Source organism: Pseudoliparis swirei, chromosome 12 (assembly GCF_029220125.1).
Source record: "Pseudoliparis swirei isolate HS2019 ecotype Mariana Trench chromosome 12, NWPU_hadal_v1, whole genome shotgun sequence".
Lineage (NCBI taxonomy): Eukaryota > Metazoa > Chordata > Actinopteri > Perciformes > Liparidae > Pseudoliparis > Pseudoliparis swirei.
Window position 1 is genome coordinate 3,649,412 of NC_079399.1, and position 18,857 is coordinate 3,668,268.

The 18,857-nt window shown below is 44.3% G+C and overlaps 2 protein-coding genes across 3 annotated transcripts in view; one reads left to right on the forward strand and one right to left on the reverse strand.

Moving 5' to 3' along the window:
- Positions 1-3,184: 3,184 nt before the first annotated feature.
- On the reverse strand, positions 3,185-8,242 carry ubxn2a (UBX domain protein 2A). The gene is made up of 7 exons (XM_056428119.1): positions 8,153-8,242; positions 7,843-7,905; positions 6,969-7,065; positions 6,729-6,838; positions 5,931-6,068; positions 5,158-5,319; positions 3,185-4,311 (listed from the first exon to the last, which is right to left on the reverse strand). The coding sequence occupies exons 2-7, from the start codon at positions 7,884-7,886 to the stop codon at positions 4,128-4,130; spliced, it is 735 nt and encodes a 244-aa protein (XP_056284094.1). The 5' UTR covers positions 7,887-7,905; positions 8,153-8,242; the 3' UTR covers positions 3,185-4,127.
- A 1,514-nt stretch (positions 8,243-9,756) lies between these two features.
- Positions 9,757-18,857, forward strand: part of atad2b (ATPase family AAA domain containing 2B) — a 65,674-nt gene continuing 56,573 nt past the window's right edge. Inside the window, exons 1-14 of one of the 2 annotated variants that reach the window (XM_056428102.1) lie at positions 9,757-10,325; positions 12,137-12,303; positions 13,300-13,331; positions 13,454-13,601; positions 14,112-14,211; positions 14,346-14,475; positions 14,891-15,034; positions 15,119-15,194; positions 15,349-15,450; positions 15,734-15,845; positions 16,318-16,433; positions 16,541-16,715; positions 17,231-17,319; positions 17,948-18,107. In XM_056428102.1, coding sequence (XP_056284077.1) covers positions 10,044-10,325; positions 12,137-12,303; positions 13,300-13,331; positions 13,454-13,601; positions 14,112-14,211; positions 14,346-14,475; positions 14,891-15,034; positions 15,119-15,194; positions 15,349-15,450; positions 15,734-15,845; positions 16,318-16,433; positions 16,541-16,715; positions 17,231-17,319; positions 17,948-18,107 — 1,833 coding nt within the window. In that variant the 5' untranslated portion in view covers positions 9,757-10,043. The remainder of the gene's footprint in view (positions 10,326-12,136; positions 12,304-13,299; positions 13,332-13,453; positions 13,602-14,111; positions 14,212-14,345; positions 14,476-14,890; positions 15,035-15,118; positions 15,195-15,348; positions 15,451-15,733; positions 15,846-16,317; positions 16,434-16,540; positions 16,716-17,230; positions 17,320-17,947; positions 18,108-18,857) is intronic. The other variant, XM_056428103.1, reaches the window with a different exon arrangement.

Below are 18,857 nucleotides of genomic sequence, written 5' to 3' on the forward strand. Positions count from 1 at the left end.
CAACAACAACAACAACAACAACAGCAGAATAGATGCAGGAGAATGTAACAAGACACCGCGCGTACGCGTGCACGCTCAAACTAAACAACCTTTTTTGTCCCCAAATAAATATCATCACGCAAGTGGAATGTCATGCAGGTGGTCGTCATCTGCGGCAGAGGCGCGAGTCCATCCCATAAACAACATGAACAACCCGAGGAGCTCCCCGCTGCTTCTTTTCTTTTTTTCTTCTTAAAAAAAAAAGGAGGAACACAGATGTGTGGTCCTACCTCTTTGGTGATGGGGAAGCTGCCGCCGGCTGCGGTCAGTTAGTTTTGCGGCGATCTGACAGCCAGTCAGCGGGTCCCCGGTCCTCGGTGGTCGGTCCCCGGTGGTCGGTCCCCGGTCCTCGGTGGTCGGTCCTCGGTCGGCCGGATGGGAAGCAGACTGCGGAGGATGGAGCACCGTCTGCGCGTCTCAGTCCCGCAGTGACGGAGCGGCGCCGTGCAGCGGCCGTCACGGTGCACCGCAGTCCGCGGATCGCATCTGTGATGAGATTATGGCAGTGTGTGTGTGTGTGTGTGTGTGTGTGTGTGTGTGTGTGTGTGTGTGTGTGTGTGTGTGCGCGTGTGTGTGTGTGTGTGTGTGTGTGTGTGTGTGTCTGTGTTGGATGATAAAACATACGTCGAGGGGACCATGCAAACGAAAGCTGTTGTTTCTAACTTCATAATCTATGGTATTTATAAGATATGTTTTAAGCACGTGATAAACAAGAATGTATATTAAAATATTATAACACACTTTACAGAATAAATAAACATCTTTATCGGTTCTTTAGGAAAAGAGTTATATGATCACATGAGCTGCAAAATTGTGTGTAATAAGAAAGCAAGTTTGTAGTTTGTCGCAAACTTTTACTGCAATGTGTGTGTGTGGGTCTGTGTGTGTGTAGAATGCCTACTTTACGGGCTACTCCGGATCAAGTTAAGGGAATTAAACTTGCACTCTGTCGAATAACCACCAAGGGGCGACTCCTCTGGTTGTATAGAAGTCTATGCTTCATGTGTTAAAGCTGCATTCTAGGGACCACCAGGGGGCGACTCCTCTGGTTGTATAGAAGTCCATGTTTCATGTGTTAAAGCTGCATTCTCTCTCCTGACCACCAGGGGGCTCCTCTGGTTGTATAGAAGTCTATGTTTCATGTGTTAAAGCTGCTGTCTCTCTCCTGACCACCAGGGGGCGACTCCTCTGGTTGTATAGAAGTCTATGTTTCATGTGTTAAAGCTGCTGTCTCTCTCCTGACCACCAGGGGGCGACTCCTCTGGTTGTATAGAAGTCTATGCTTCATGTGTTAAAGCTGCATTATCTCTCCTGACCACCTGGGGGCGACTCCTCTGGTGTAAACATGAGTTCATGTCTCAGTCTCTAGTTTCAAGTCTTCTTCTATACAGCATGATGTCATCATTGCGTACTTTATGGTCATTTAGAGTCACACAGACCATGAAGCAGGGGACGCTTTAGAACTATGTCATGCCAGAGAGGAGAGCGTGATAGTGACGGACTCGTGTCACATGTCTCCGGGCCTCTGGAACCACATTCATCATTCATGATGACATCATCGAGGTTATTTTATTCAAAGTGGTTTTGTCTTCTTTTGGACTCCCAGGTTTTCGTCGTCCTCATCTCCAGTAAACTGACATTTGAATGCCATCTTCTCCTCTTTACGATCTTCCAGGTCTGATCTGTGGAGCCTTTCATCTTCTCTTTCTCTTCATGGCGGACCCTCCTCCCCCTCAGCGAGCCTCTCTCCTCCGAGCATCACGAGAAACACGCCGCGGAGACCTCGGCTGGTGACCCCAGACCGAGGCCTTCAAACCCCTCACCGAAAACCATTTCATTGACAGCGAAGAAGCCCCCCCCCCCCCCCCCCATGTGAGGCGCATTACAGCGGGTGTGTTTCCGATGATGCGTGAAGAGGAATGTGGGAAAAGAAAGAATAAAAAGAGAGCGAGAAGGGTTCCTTCAGAGAGGAAAGGTGGGAGAGAGACTCCCTTACGCATATTAAATATGTAGAGAGAGGAGAACGTGTTCCCTCTTTTCCTCGCCATGATGCTCAGAGACATGGAGGTGCTACATGGAACCGAATATGGTTCTTCAGAGGGATGCCATCGAAGAACCATATCTGGTTCCACAAAGAACCTTTCAAACCAGGGTTCTTTAGAGAACCATTTCATTAAAGAGTTCTTCAAAGAACCTATAAAGGTGTCTCAAAGAACCTTAGAAAATGGTTCTTTAAGGCACCGTATCTGGTTCCAGAGAACATTTCATTCCAGGGTTCTCTAAAGAACCATTTCCTTGAAGAGTAACCTTAAAACATGGTTCTTTAAGACACCATTTTCGGTTCCACAAAGAACCTTTCAACCCAGGGTTCTTTAAGGAACCATTTCCTTAAAGAGTTCTTCAACGAACCTATAAAGGTGTCTCAAAGAACCTTAAAAACATGGTTCTTTAAGGCACCGTATTTGGTTCCACAGAGAACATTTTAAAACAGTTCTGCAGAGAACCATTTCCTTCGGCGATGGTTCTTCCAGGAACCACAAAGCCTTTTAAAGAACCATTTTAGAACCTTTATTTTGCTTCAGGTCAACATCTCACAATGTGACCTCTCAGAAAGGTCACTCTCCAGAGGGGATTACACTATTCCAGACCCCCGTGACCTTGACCGGCCCGCGGCTGTCATCTCCTCATCCTGCAGCCGCGGGGCCGATACAAACGCTCGTCTGTTCTGCACACACACACACACACACACACACACACTCCCCGTTGCTTTTAAATATTGAAGATGGATAATGGCGTTTCGCCTGCCGGGCAGGAAGCGTAGAGCCGGAGACGGGGGGGGGGGGGGGGGAAAGCCAAGAAACATAAGATGCCTTATTTACCCCCCACACACACACACACACACATTATTTGTTAACCCATTGCCCACTTCCATAGCATCAGACTCTCCTTAGGCTCAGTGACGGCTCCTGCATCTCTAAGTATAATCTGAATCTGCAGTGACAGGTGATTCATATCAGAATCAGGTGCCGCTGCCTCAATTCTCAAACACTTCCATCAGCTCATATTTCCTTCACACCTGGCAGCACATCATAACGTGCATGTTTAATGCTCAAAGGGCTTAAAAAAGAAGAAGTAAACACCTGCAGAGGTTTGAATACTTTGATTATTCCTTGATATGCCGTGAACGGATGCAGTACAATAAAACAATACATTGTGCGTTCCATATATCCCCCCTCCTCATAAAGAAAAGACAATGTTGACCAAAACAAAATATGCAACAATTTAAAATAAATTCTAAATACATTTTAAATAAATTCTGAATAAACTCTTAATAAATTCTAAGTACATTTAGAATAAATTCTAGATAAATTCTAAATAAATTCTGAAACAATTGTAAATAAATTCTAAATAAACTCTAAATGAATTCTGAATAAATTCTGAATAAACTCTTAATAAATTCTAAGTAAATTTAAAATAAATTCTAAATACCTTTTAAATACATTCAAGATAAATTGAAAATAAATTCTGAAACAACTGTAAATAAATTCTAAATAACCTCTAAATAAATTCTAATAAATTATAAATAATTTCTAAATGAATTCTAAATAAATACAACTCAACAGTCAGGCCGACGCAAATTACAGTAACACGGCGTCATATTACGTCTGTTAAAAATGGCATTAATGTGAAAAATCAATATATGTGTTTATTTAATATAAACTATAAACATAAATATATATTTAAAAATATCAGCCCCTTATATATATTTTTTTTACTTGAAGAAAAACTGGCGATAGCAGTTTGGTAAAGACTTTAGAGAGAGTTGGTGGGTGATGCTGGTAAAGGTGAAGGTATTTGCCGTGTGTGTATGAGGGAAGGAGGGAAGGTAACATGCGGTGGACCAACAGATGGATACATCTGCCTCTTGAGTTTGGTGGTTTTGGGAGATCCGTCGGCAGGAGGAAGAAGACCAAGAAGGCACCGACAACAAATAAAGCACAGACTTTAGAATAAAGCAATATTATGAATATATCGATAAAAGGGGGCGTTGAGACCGCAATGAGGGTCGCATCGAGGCCCTTTCATCGTCAGCAGTGACCGAACGGGGCCTGCGTGTCCAGGGGTCTCTGCACGATGACGGCGTTGGCCAAGTCGGCCTCCTGGAGACTCAACTCTTTGTCGTCGAGCTCCCGGAAAGGGACGGACGTGGTCAGGACGAAGGGCGGGCAGCTCCTCTGGCAGCGCGCCACGAAATCCTGGACGTCGGCGACGCTGGAGAAAGAAAGATGAGGTAAAGGAATTAAATAAAAACTAAAATTCTAAATAAATTCTAAATGATTTCTTAGTAAATTCTAAACAAATTCTAAATAAATTCGAATCAAATTCTAAATACATTTTAAATATATTTTTAATGAATTCTAAATAAATTCTAAATAAATCCTAAATAAATCTTGGACGTCGCCGACGCTGGGGGAGAACCGGGAGAACAATGAGGTAACTAAATAAATAAAAAACACATGACAACGAGAGGCAGAACGGCTCCTCAGTAGCGAAGCATCGCCGACCCCGAATACTCGACTCCCTCTCTCTTGCGACACGTGACGTCTCCCTGCGCTCGTGAAGAGCATCCATTATTAATCGCGGCCTCGCCATATGCAAGCGGTCTTATGGCGGCCCTGCATACGCTGAAGGTTGGGGGGGGGGAGGGGTTCAGCGCTCCCTATCCCTTCAGCTAACCCAGCATCCCAGTTACGCAATCCCTCTCTGGGGGGATTTTATAGATCCACTCTGTTGCTACATCTCACATTATGTTTTCTGCAGCCTGTGTGCAGATGGATGTATGACATGCCTTCAACAAAGCATTACGTAATCCCCAAACAAACCCCCTTCGCCAGCTTCCAGAGCTCAGGCAAACAACAATCTTATGTCATCCCCCCGAACTAATTCTTTTTCGGCGATGCTTGAGATTATGGGATTTGCAGACGGCGTGGCCGGGGTGCAAAGTGTCGAGGTAGTCCATGTGCAGAATACTAAGTCGGTCTTTAATATGTAGATATCGTTTGAGGGATGACGAGCTAAGATGTGGAGAGAGGTGCTTTTTTTTTTGGGTATACGCACCGGTTTGATAGGTTAAACCTCTGCACCAATCTCCTGCCGTCGGCCAACCAGATCTGCAGGGAGGTAACGGGGAGGGCGTGGTCTAGCGTTACCATGGGGATGGGAGGAGATTCTCCATCCTCGTTCACGGATGGTGACCTGGCCACCACTCTGGGAGCAACACTGTGAGTGGACAGGAGCAGAGGACACATGGAGGATCAGGGAAACGTTATTATATATTATATATAAATTATATATAATAATTATATATAATAATATATATATATTTGTATTATATATTTATATATATATTTATAGTATATATTTATATATATATATGTGTGTTTTTAGTATATATTTATATATCTATACATTTGTTTTTTATTATTTATTGTTATATATATATATAATAAATACATAAATAAATGAAATGAACAGAACATGCATATATATATATATATTTATATATATATATATATATATATATATAGGGACTTTCTGTGCAATTGAGCATTCATACAGTGACGGTCTGAACATGTTGAGGCTCTGAGTTCATCAGACCTGTTGGCTTGTGGGTGTTTCTGGATTTAGAAGGACACCTAGTGGTACAAAGTAGTATTGCATCTAAAAATATAAACAACAAATCCAACTCAAGTGCATGATTGAATATTTAGAACATATATATACATAAATATTCTTTAAAAAAAAAGGTAAAATAGTGTTGCAACAATATATATATATAATACTCTAAAATGTATTTACTTTGTGATGTTATCACAACAGAGATCTCCTACCTGCCAAGTCGGTACCCTGGGCCGCTGAAGGGGTGAAAGGCCCTCTTCCTGGGAACGTAGTTTTCCTCCGTCAGGTCCTCCACACTGACCTCCAGCTCCTCCTCCTCCGCCCTGCTCTCCCACTCTTTGGGAAGCTCCCTGGGGGGGAAAGACAAAAAAGACCAGACTCGACGTGATAAACGAGCGCTAATGAACGTTAATGCTTTCTCTGTCTTAAAGCGGAGGGTTTGGACAGATTTGGGTTTGTCCGTTCTGGGCTACCGTAGACCACCGTTAGTATTTAGATATAAACAGCTCGGCCACCGAAACAAATATAGATGTTTAACTTCAGGCGAATATTAAAAAGATAATATTATTTTCCATTTCTGCAAATATATATATATATATATATATATAGATACATATATATACATAGATATGTATATATACATAGATATATACATATATATATATACATAGATATATATATATACATATATATACATATATGTATATATATTGGCAGAAATGGAAAATAATATTATTGGGCATTTATCTAATGCAGTTCTCCGTAGTTCAGTTTTAAACTGTGATAAACTATAATAAAGGTTTTATATATTTTAATGTGTGTCATTAAGTCACAGCTCACAGCATCTCGTTGAATGAGTACTAATATAAAACAATAATTGCTTTGACGTTCGCTTTTGATTGGGCGGGAGAATAACATGTGTCGCAATACCCGACGTCCTCCACCTTGGATTGCTCGACAAGTCGTGGAGAGGAACTAATGAGGTGGTTTTCGGGACCCCCCCCCCTCACCCCCTCTTGATGGAGTCCAGGAAGTCTTGATTCTCCGCTACGGCGTAGCTGCGAAACTCCTGGCCGTTCACGGTGAAGCCGTCCTTCCACAGCCGCACCACCATCTCCACCTGGAACCAGAAGGCCCCGCAAAGAAATCTCCACTCTGATAACAACAATTTTGAGCTTTGTGCGATGTTTAAAACGTCCGTTCGGCAAACGGATTCAAAGGAGCGGAGCGCTAATGATGAGCTGTCTGACCTTCGATGACCCCGAGGCGTCGTAGCAGAGCTTCTCCACCTCGTCGACGAGGTCTTCCACCGAGAAGCTGCGCCTCATTGGCTCCTCGTTGTCTCCGCTGGCAGCCGACAGAGAGACGAGAGACAGGTGTGTGATTCCCTCGTTATGCAGAGGACTCGCTGAACTCCACCTGCAGACGCTCTATTGAACTCAAACGTTGAATTATTGGGTTCTCGCCCCTCAAAGTTGTTTTACAGCATGCCAGAAAGCGCTCTTTGAGCAATATAATAGATTTCTCATTCTTGATGCGTCACACTCGATAATGACCTTTGCAATCAAGTAATTGAGTTGTATAGATTATTCTTTTTTGGGGGGGGGGGAAATGTTTTATGGTGACATTTTTGTGACTTAAAATTGATTGAATTGTATTTTTTCAACAACACAAAACACACGCAAGATGGGGAAATAAAATACAAATAAATAAATATAAATAAATATAAATAGAAATTAATAGAAATTAATAGAAGTAGATAAAATAGATATAAATAAATATATAGATAAATATAAAAAATTAAAATTTATATAGAAATAGAAATAATAAAAACTAGAATTTTTTTAAATGAATTAATCTAAATAAATATAAATAAATATGAATAAATATAAATTAATAGAAGTAGATGAAATAGATATAAATAAATATATAGATAAATATAAAAAATGAAAATTTAAATAGAAATAGAAATAATAAAAACTAGCATTTTTTTAAATGAATGAATCAAAATAAATATAAATAAATAGAAGAAAATGATTTCAATTCCTAAATTAAAACGGTGCATTTGTTATATAACGATAATTTAAAGGAGAAAAACAACCCCTTTTAATGGCTGTGACTCACCAGTTGTCATCCTTCTGCCCCCCCACAGTGTTAATCTCTTTCATGACGTCGTGTGTTTTCCATCTAAGTAAAATGAGCAAAGCAGGAAACGTCATAACGTTAAAAATGCATTTCAATACAATTGAACCTGCTCCTCGGTCTGCAGTGGTAACTCATTCACGCGTCATCACCTATCCATCACCGATACACACGTTATTGATCATTATGTAAAGTGGGCGTAACGCGGAAAAGACGTGCACGCGCACAGAGCACCCGAGTGCCACAACACGCACTATACACACACGCGCGCGCAGATGCAGGTTAAGGTCACCTGCTGGTTTACCAGTCCGCGGCGTGTCCGTTAATCCCCCGGGAGACACACATCTGCAGCGGCTCCTCTGCTGAGCGATGCGCGCGACGTGAAGTGCCGTAAAGCGACTCTCCTGTCGTCGTGAAACCCAACCGGTGCTGCTGAGCTCAGCACGTGCGCCTGAAGCCGATTGATGCTGATGCTGCAGTATTACATGGATACAGCACCAGTGATAGTTTATGTCTGTCTGTCTATATATATATGTTTATATATATATATATATATGTCTGTATATCTGTCTGTCTATATGTATGTTTATATATATTATATATATATATATATATATATATATATATATATCGGTATATCTGTCTGTCTAGCTGTCTGTCTATATATATATATGTGTGTATATATCTGTCTGTATATCTGTCTGTCTGTTTATATATATATATATATATATATATATATATCTGTCTGTCTGTTTATCTTTCTGTTTATCTGTCTGTCTGTCTGCCTTCACTCATATCGTTATAGACGTAATGATAATAATCAGTCTGTTGTGATATGATCATGAATTACTGCAGTAATCATTTCCTCTCATCCTCGTGTATTAAACGATCATCTGTGGCACAGAGAGATGAACCCAGACCACATCTGGACACAACATTATCCTCCTTTGTGAAAGTCAACCTCTACTCTCCCTATTCCTCCACACACTGCTCACTGCTCAACATCTGTCCCCCCATTGCACACCGAACACTGATATTGTGTCATAACATTTATTATCACTTAATCTCTTCATATATCGTATATTATTATTTTACGTCCAATAGAAAATGTGAACTTTGGACGTTGCAGATAGCGCCCCCTGTCGACCACCAGGAGTAGGCACCGTTACCACACCTGTGGTTTATATACTGTAATACAGTATTTATCAGTTAATTCATCAATAATTAAGTGAATATGTGGCTGATTCACTTTCCATATGCATTATTCACAACGTAAGTGAAAACATTCCCTCTGATGAAGCCGGTAAGTAATCAAAAGGCTCAAAAAATGCTTAATTTGGCTGTAAATTCAAGGTATATTCACGCACATGGGCCGCTTGAAGCATTTTAAAAAGTTCTTTAATAGTGAGTTTACTCGTTTTATCTGGATTCTGGAGGTCCAAGCAACACAACAATGTTTAAATGGCATCGCTTGAACCCAAAAAACACGAAACAGATGGATGGCACAGTTGCATTTCCGATCAAGCCAGAAATAGAAGTGGCAACACACACACACACACACACACACACACAGAAAGACAGACACACACAAGTGCACACTTCGGTTTCAGCAGTGATCTCCAAAGTGGGGTCAAGGGATCCCACGGGGCGTCTTGAGAGGATCACTGGAGGTTCTCTGCAAAATACTGTTAAACATCACTTTTCATACCATCATTATATAATAATTCTCATAATGGGAAAAACCAAACGGTGGGAGAGGAGCAAAGCTGAAAGAGGAGAATGAAGACAACTTTGCATTATTGTAAAGAACTGCCAAAAGATATTATCATTCATACCATCATTATATAATAATTCTCATAATGGGAAAAACCACTTTTTACACGTTTGCATAGATTTGCTCATGTCCTTTCTCACATTAACTTCCTCCAGATGTTGTGTAAAGTTTAAGAAATGTATTGTAAGGGTACACCGTGTACTCAAGTTCACTAACCTGTAATAAATGTATTTATTTTGTATTTTTATTCCTTCTGTGAAATAGTTGTTTTATACTTTATGGAATTCAGCATCACCAGAAATATTCCTCCTGTAAATAACACAATTGATTATATTTATTTTTATGGCCTTCCTTGTGGTATTTATATTAGTATCTATGTTTGTTTTTTGTGGCAGTAAAAACTAAATGAATGCACCTGACAAACATGGCAGAGAGAGAAAGAGAGAGAGACACGGACAGACAGAGAGAGGGAGAGAGAGACACAGGAAGAGAGGAGGGAGAGAGAGAGAAATGGCGCCTGGACGCTGCGCTCGCTGAGGCAGTCTTTGGAGCCGGCGGAGGAGAGTCAGCGGAGGGCAAGGGACAAACAAACATGGTGAACACAAGGAAGAGCCCGCGGCCGAGGACCGGCCCCTTCATCTCCTCCAGGACGAGGTCGTCGTCAAGAACCGAGCGAAACTCTGAAGAACATGTAAGCCGAGGAAGGGTTTTCTTCTTCTTTTCTTCTTTTCCCTTTTCTCTGCACCGGCTAAGCTAAGCTAGCCGGCCTCACGGGTGCTTCCCCCCCACAAAAAAACACGCTAACGTGCAATTCAAGGAGTAAAAAAACGTTGACACGCTTTGACACGCAACGGCTCGCGCGCGAGACTCACCAACGGACGTGTAACGGCGGAGTGTCGCTTGCAGGTTCGTTTTTTTGCCATTATTTTACGGGTTAGCTCCCCCCTTAGCTTAGCGCCTAAGTTGGGTTCCCTTTGTGTTTGGCCAATTTCACCCGACTGACTTCTCCCGCGATTCACCTCTAAATAAAAGGGTTTTAGTCGGCGTGTCTTCGCCCCCCGGCCCCCCGGATGTATCGGCGTGGTTTAGTTCTCCCTCGATTCCTCCTCCCCAAAAAACGTGGAGAGAATAAAGCTCGGAAGTTAAGCTAGTTGCCTGTCGGGCTGCAGCTAGCCGGCGGTTGGGGGAAGGGAGTCCCGGGTTCACAACAGTTGACCGGTGTTGCGGTGTAAGAAGCGACCGTGTTAACTGGCGACTTTGAACTTAACTCGTCCGTTGTCGTCGTAGTTACAGACAGCTGTTGGAAATAGGAAAAAACACGTAGCTGCTGTCGTAAATGCCGCATTGTTTAATTTATATAGTATATATTAATATATAAAGGGTTCGTTTCAAATTATTACAAAATTGCACCAAGTGGCATTTCTGACGGCCGTCGTAACCACGACAACAACGGACGCGTTCGGTTCAAAGTCGCCAGTTAACACGGTCGCCTGTTGAACCGTAACACCGGCTCGAGTGCCCGGCGTGAACTCTGTGAACTTTCTGTTGTGAATGCATGCGAAGACCCGGATGTAGCATGCTTTTATGACAACAAAAAGTGTTTTGAAATGCATTGATTTCTACATTACCCCCATTTTAAAAATGTATTTTTTGGTACTTATTCGAAATGCCCACGCTCTGGTCGCTGACCTCCAAGGCAACATGACACCCCCTTTTCATCTCAAAATGTAAACATTGAGATTGTGCAGGGGAACCAAGAGTGCCCTGTGTCACTGCATCAACTTTTTTTAGGAGTATTATAGCACTTTGCACATAATAATTAGTTGGTAAAGGCAATAAAGCACGTTCTTGAGTTTTAATTGGCTGAAATTGGGAGTCCCCCCCCTCCCCTCCCCTGCCTGCACATAATGGATGACACATGATTAATGCGGTGGTTAAACAGGCTGGAGAGGGATGCACATAATACACTTTCACAATGTTATTCACACCTGATTGTTTTTTGGACACTTGATGCTCAACAGTTCCCCCCCAAATATTCTCTTTCCTGCAGCCGATTGTTTTATGACTGTCTGGGAGGGGAAAAGATTTTGATATGCACGACTTCATCTATCTCCATCGAGTCTGTCCGTCAGAAAGAGGAGACAGGCGCGTCTCCTCCGCTGTGAAGGGGGGGGATACGTGGAGGAGGCGCCTCGTCTCATCGTCGTCCCCTGTGCTGTTTATTCTCCCCGTTTGAAGCTCTCGCTTTCGCCTTGACGTGGATTTGATTTGTTCCCCGATCAGTTCGTTCACGCTCGCCCGTTTATTTGATTAATCTTCCGGCTTCACCCGGCGACTGGCGGGGGCGAATGTTTTATGCAGAGCGATTTCGACGGGCTGTCGCCGTATAGGTGACGAAGCGTCCTCTTTTCATTTCCTTTTCTTCCTATCTCTTGTTTCCTGTCATTTTCTTTCTCTCTCTCTGAAAGTGGTGCGATCGTTGTTTTGTTTTTTCCCCGACAGAAGGAGCCCAGCAGCGACGTGAGCAGTCCCAGCAGCCCGCGGTTGCCTCCCCCTTCCAAGCGGACGCGGCGGCAGGCCGCCTCCGAGCCGAGCTCCAGCGACACCTCCCCGTCCCCGCAGACCAAGGTCCAGAGGGTCAGCTGGGAGATTCCCACCTACCGCACCAGGTCAGCCTTTCACATGTCACGGGGGCGCCTCCCGAATGATGGTGTAGGATTTTGGGCACAACTAAAATAGGCGAGCGCAAGGGTGTCAAAATAATGGTCACCGTGGGACACGTCAGCATCATGGATCAAAGGGTTGTAACTGAAACACGGTGTAATTACCCCCAAACTTATTGTTAAATAACTCTTTTTGCATTTTATTATTTTTTATTTGAATGTAGAAATATTGCACATAAGAACTTTTCTCTAATATCAGAACATAAATCCATTTAATTTGAAGCCTTCAAAATAAAACCACAGGATATTCTTCAATTTTGGATGGACTAAAACCTCTAACTTTGTTCTGCTTCACTTTTTCAAAGTCAAACTTTGCAGGGAAGATGTTACATATTTTAATATGATTTGTGAGAGTTTTAAACCTTTCATCTGCCTCATTACAAACATATCATCATCCTGGAAGTCCTTTTTTTCAATTCGGACCCGACATTTTTTTTTTCTCCTTCATTTACTTTTACCCAGTAACATATAGACTGATATGTACACATCTGAACAAAATATATATTTTTTAGAAATGTAAAAATGATTAAAATAGCCCTGGTGGTTGCAGAGATGCAGCCTTTTTAGTGTGGGTGTGCCATTTTCGGAGCAGAGGCCTAAAAAAAAGCTTGGTGCTTAAAAGGTTAAGAAAAGGTGATCACATGTTTTTCAAGCCGTCGGGGGGCCACATGAAATGACGGGCCGGATTTGGCTCGCGGGCGTTGTGTTTGACACCTGTGGGCTAGAGCATCGTCTTTGGCATAAATCACATTTAGTTCGGTCGAAGCTGTGCACAGAAAGTTATATAAATAAATAAGCGAGTCTTTCCTCCGACGGTAGTTTGTTCTCTGATTTCATTCATTTGTCTTCAATCGTTTAAAAGGACAAACTTAACCGTGAGAACATGAGTTGTGATTAATCCCATGTCGTCTGTGCTTCCCCCTTTTTTTGTTCTACTTCTAGGTTGTCGTCTCGCATAATGCAAAATGGTCACGGTAATGCAATTCTCCCTCAATGTATCCCTTTTTTTAATCCTTATATTTAAAAGCCATTAATTGAACGTAACCGTTTCGAAGACTCGGTCTCTCCTGATTGAAGTTTTTTGTCCACGCTGCAGCCCACCTGAGTCACAGGAGTGAGCAGAGCGGAGGTGGAGAGCACTCGCACATGAACGGCCACGTGGAGCTGAAGAGGAGCTGCCGGGGGAAGAAGAGCAAATTTGAACACCTCAATCAGAGCCTGCTGTTTGACCAGCTGGTCAACAGGTACGCCTGCCAGTCGCTCGGCTCACGCCGCCTGTCTTAGCCAATCTCAGAGAAGAAGAGTTCTTTATTCACCTTGGAACACATTGAATTGGACCGCCACCAACAGGATATCCGGCTCAATCTGTCCTCTTCAGAATTTGGACATTAAAAGGTCCGTTTTAGACAGTGTTGTACCGGTGCAGCAGCGTAGTCATGGCTACAAGTCCTCCACTCCGGTTCATCTAATGTTGATGTGAATGACCTCAAGTTAGAGATGAAGGTCACAACTTTACTGTCATCGTTATTCTTTTAAAATTTGAAGAAGAAAAACTTTTAACGCCTGTTCAAAAACGACTAAATACCTCAATGAGACGAGCGTTGTTTACCCATGTTGGGCTTCAGTTTGTAATTGTGTGTGTGTCTCTGTGTGTGTGTGTGTGTGTGTGTGTGTGTGTGTGTGTGTGTGTGTGTGTGTGTGTGTGTGTGTGTGTGTGTGTGTGTGTGTGTGTGTGTGTGTGTGTGTGTGTGTAGCACTGCTGAGGCTGTCCTTCAGGAGATGGACAACATCAGCAGCATCAGGCAGAACCGCGAAGTGGAGCGTCTCCGCATGTGGACCGGAGCGACTGTGGAGGTGAGTGAGCCGTTAACACACTCACTCACACTCACACACACACACACACGGCCCCTGGTGATGGAAGAGTTACGCTGCGGCTGCCGGATGATGATCTTATGTGACTAAATGTCATCTTTTTTAAATATTTTCAGGAAAACATGGACATGTATTCTCGGGTGAAGCGCAGGAAGTCCATGCGCAGGAGCACGTTCAGCATGCCCACACACCACAAGGTCCTCACGAAGAACGAGCAGGAGGATGAAGGGGAGGAAGTAACGGAAGGTCAGGGTCCCACTCATGTTGTACTTATGGAGGGAGAGAGGAGAAGGAGAGGGGAGAGAGGAAGAGAAGAGGAGAGAGAGGACAGGACAGGGGAGAAGGAAAGGAAAAGTGAGAGAGAGGGGGAGAGGAGATGGGAGAGAGGGACAGGGGAGGGGAGAAGGAAAGGAAAAGAGGGAGGGGAGAGGGGACAGGAGAGGGGAGGAGAGAGAGAGAGGGAGAGGACAGGAGAGAGGACAGGACAGTAGACGGGAGAGAGGAGGAGAAGGAGAGGAAAGAGGAGAGAGAGAGGAGAGAGAGAGGAGAGAGAGAGACTTGAACTGAACTCATCAATACTGAAAGTGTTCCTTCATTTAAGAAGAAATGAAAAGTGTGAAACCGCATTATTTTTTTGCCTCTTTTCTTTTGCGACGTTCAGATTCTCACGGCGTGGAAGAGGAGGAGGACGCCGAGGACGAAGGGGACGAAGGGGACGAAGCGGAAGAGGCCGGGGAGGAAAACGACCGACCGTACAACCTCAGGCAGCGGAAGACGGTGCAGCGATACGAGGCGCCACCCATCGGTGCGTCGCCCCGCCCCTTTATTCGTTCTCTTGGTGTCGACTGCTCGACGCCGGGCGCTAACCTGCCGCTCTGCTCTCTCTCAGAACCGGTGAACAGGAAACAGAGCGACCCCTCCCTTTTTGACACCCACAGATCCCCAGCGAGAAGAAGCCATATCAGGTTGGTCCTCACGAGCAGCTTTCTAAACGTGTCCTCGACGACCTCGCCTCGTGAACGGAGGTCATCGTGTGTCTTTTCGCTGGTCTCTGCTGAGTCAGCGTTGTGTGACTGTGTAACGGCGTGATACTGAATCTAGATTGTTTCGCCACGCCAGAGTAAAGAAACATGCCATCCACAGCAGCGACACCACCTCGTCTTCTGATGAAGAGCGCTTTGAGCGGAGGAAAAGCAAGAGCATGAGCCGAGCCAGGAACAGGTAAGAAACCAACGGGTTTTAAATGTTACATTTGCTTTTGAAGCGCTTCAGATACCTGGTTCTATTAAAACAACAATACTTATTTCTCTCTCTCGCTCTCTCTCCCTCTCTCTCCTCTCCTCCCTCTTTTCCTTTCCTTCTCCCTTCCCCTCTCCTGTCCTCTCCCTCTCCTCCCCTCTCCCTCTCTCTCTCTCTCTCCCATCTCCTCTCTCCTGTCCTGTCCCCTCTCATCTCTCCTCTCTCCCCTCGCCTCTCTCTTTCTCTCTCTCCCTCCCCCCCACAGGTGTTTGCCCATGAACCTGGCGTCGGAGGACCTGGCGAGCAGCGTGCTGCGAGATCGGGCGAAAGTGGGCGCCAGCTTGGCCGACGTGGATCCCATGAACCTCGATAGCTCCGTGAGTTTGAACCGGGGGAATAAAATAAAAGAATTTCGAAGCATTTATGAGGGAATTACTCTTTTTGAATAGAGATGTTTCATCAGTTACTAACAGGGTTTGGGTTGTGGTCATGGAAAACCTGGAAAAGTCATGGAAAAATAGTCATGGAATAAAAGGCATGGAAAAAACTTAAATCATAAAAAGTTTGGAAAAGTCATGGAAATTTGTTATCACATGTTCATTTGCGTTTGACTTCATGGAGTTTGAAATAATTAATATGTTTTTTTAAAGAAAGACGCTCAAAATATAAGCCGGCGTACACTCTCAATACGCACAATTTTCTACATTTTTCATGTTTATACCGAGATTTCAGTTTGGTTTAAAGTCATGGAAAAGTCATGAAAATCCACTGGTCAAAATGTGTAAACTGTACTAATGTGTGTGTGTGTGTGTGTGTGTGTGTGTGTGTTTCTCTCGTCTCTCTCCCCAGGTGAAATTCGACAACGTGGGCGGCCTCAGTAATCACATCCAGTCTCTGAAGGAGATGGTCGTGTTCCCGCTGCTCTACCCGGAGATCTTCGAGAGGTTTAAGATTCAGCCTCCCAGGTGAGGAGAACACGCCTCCCGACATCAAAGGGTTCCTCTCGCTCTGGCCCGTTGTCAAAATGAACACGGGGGCGTTTCCATCCTCCTTTTCCTCTCCTTTATTTCAGAGGCTGTTTGTTCTACGGCCCCCCGGGCACCGGGAAGACGCTGGTGGCGCGGGCGCTCGCCAACGAGTGCAGCCAAGGAGACCGCAAGGTTTCCTTCTTCATGAGGAAAGGAGCCGACTGTCTCAGCAAGTGGGTCGGGGAATCGGAACGCCAGCTGCGCCTCCTCTTCGACCAGGTGAGGCCCCGAGGCTCCGAGGCCCCGAGGCCCCGAGGCCGGCAGAGGAATCATCTGTTGTGACTCGATGTCGACGAGTTTCTTCACTCGAATATTTAAGAAAACGGAACTCTATGAGCTACGTTACCTTTCAACGAGCAGAATTATAATGTTTGTTTTGTGTGTGTGTCTCTTGTGTGTGTCGTGTCTGTGTCTTGTGTGTCTGGGTCTTGTGTGTGTGTGTCTGGGTCTTGTGTGTGTGTATGTCTTTGTGTGTGTGTGTATGTGTGTCTGGGTCTTGTGTGTGTGTCTTGTATGTGTGTCTGGGTCTTGTGTTTGTGGGTCTTGTGTGTGTGTGTGTCTGGGTCTTGTGTTTGTGGGTCTTGTGTGTGTGTGTGTCTGGGTCTTGTGTGTGTGTCTTGTATGTGTGTCTGGGTCTTGTGTTTGTGGGTCTTGTGTGTGTGTGTGTGCCTTGTTTGTTTGTGTTGTGTGTGTGTGTGTGTGTGTGCGTCGTGTGTGTGTGTGCTCTTGCTCAGGCTTACCTGATGAGGCCGTCCATCATTTTCTTCGATGAGATCGACGGCCTGGCTCCGGTCCGCTCCTGCAGGCAGGACCAGATCCACAGGTAAGGGCTCACCTGTCCTCCCCGCTGCCGTTACCTTCATGGCCAACAGGTGGCGCAGGACCTTTTTAAATATCCCGTCATGCCACTGCAGCTGTATTTATTTATTTATTTTGTGGAAAGAAAATTGGCTTCATTTGGATTCGGCTGCTTCGCATCAGTGACTCTCTCTCCCTCGCTCTCGCTCTCGTGTCTGTAATTGTTACTACGAGTTGCCATGGCGATAACATCCACATCCACTTGTTGTCGAGACCATTTCGGGGTCTGAACCGCAGGTGAGGAAGTATCCCATTATGCCGGCGCAGCTTGCAGTTGATCCTTACGGGAACGATACGCCGTCTAGAAATATATAATACTTTGTTTTTGTGAAATGTAAATTGCGCGGAGGGAAGTTTATTCAAAAACTTAAATGCGCTTCATGCCCCCGCGTTTCATAAACGCTCTCCCATCTCCCCCCTGCTGGGTGAACACGCGCGTGGAGCTCCAGTCACGTAAACATCGCCTTTGATCCGCTTTGCGCCCACGCTGCTCTGTGTTGGAAGTCTTGTGTTTGTTTATCTACTCGCTAAAGTACCTGGGCTGTAAACGTGTGCTCACATCATGTCCCCCCTCCTCCTCCTCCCCTTCCCAGTTCTATTGTTTCCACCCTGCTGGCCTTGATGGACGGCTTGGACAGCCGCGGGGAGGTCGTGGTCATCGGCGCTACGAACAGACTCGACTCCATCGACCCGGCGCTCCGGAGGCCCGGACGTTTCGACCGCGAGTTTCTGTTCAACCTGCCGGACAAGAAGGTGAGTCGATGACAGCCGGACTTCACGCGGGCTCCGAGGGTCACAGGACACCTGGAGAAGTCATAATTTTTTTTTGTTATTTCCAGGCCTAGAAAGACCTGGAAAGAAAAATGTAGGGACAAATGTAGGGTCTTCTCGCGCTAGAGATAAAATAAATGTGTGCCTGGAAATTTGGTTTAAAGCAGGGCTCGTACGGTCATGGAAAACCTGGAAAAGTCATGGAATTTTAAAATGGTCATTTCCAGGCCTGGAGAAGTCATGGAAAAAAACTTAAATCATAAAAGTTTTGGAAAAGTCATGAAAATTGTTATAATCACATGTTCATTTACGCTGAGTTTGAAATAATTAATATAAACAGATGGATTTGCACATAAAGAATAAACATTTATAGAAGTGTTTAAAGGAATAAACATGAATAGAAATGTTTATTCTTTTTATCAAACTATTGTCTCATTCATTTGTTTCATTTAAGGTGTATCGTATGCTTTGTAATTCTCATTGTTTGAATACTACATTTTCAGATATGTTCATGTGTACACCGAGATTTCAGTTTGTCTAACTGTGATATCGGAGAACACAAAAACATCCTGTGTGAGGAGAACTTAATGTGCATGCAGTGCTCTGCGTGTGCGTGTGCTCTGCATGTGCTCTGCGTGTGCTCTGTGTGTGCGTGCGGCACCCAGCTTGCAGAAAGTAAAACGGGAGTCGTGCCGCGAAATTAGTACACGGAACACGGAAGCCCTCTGGCTC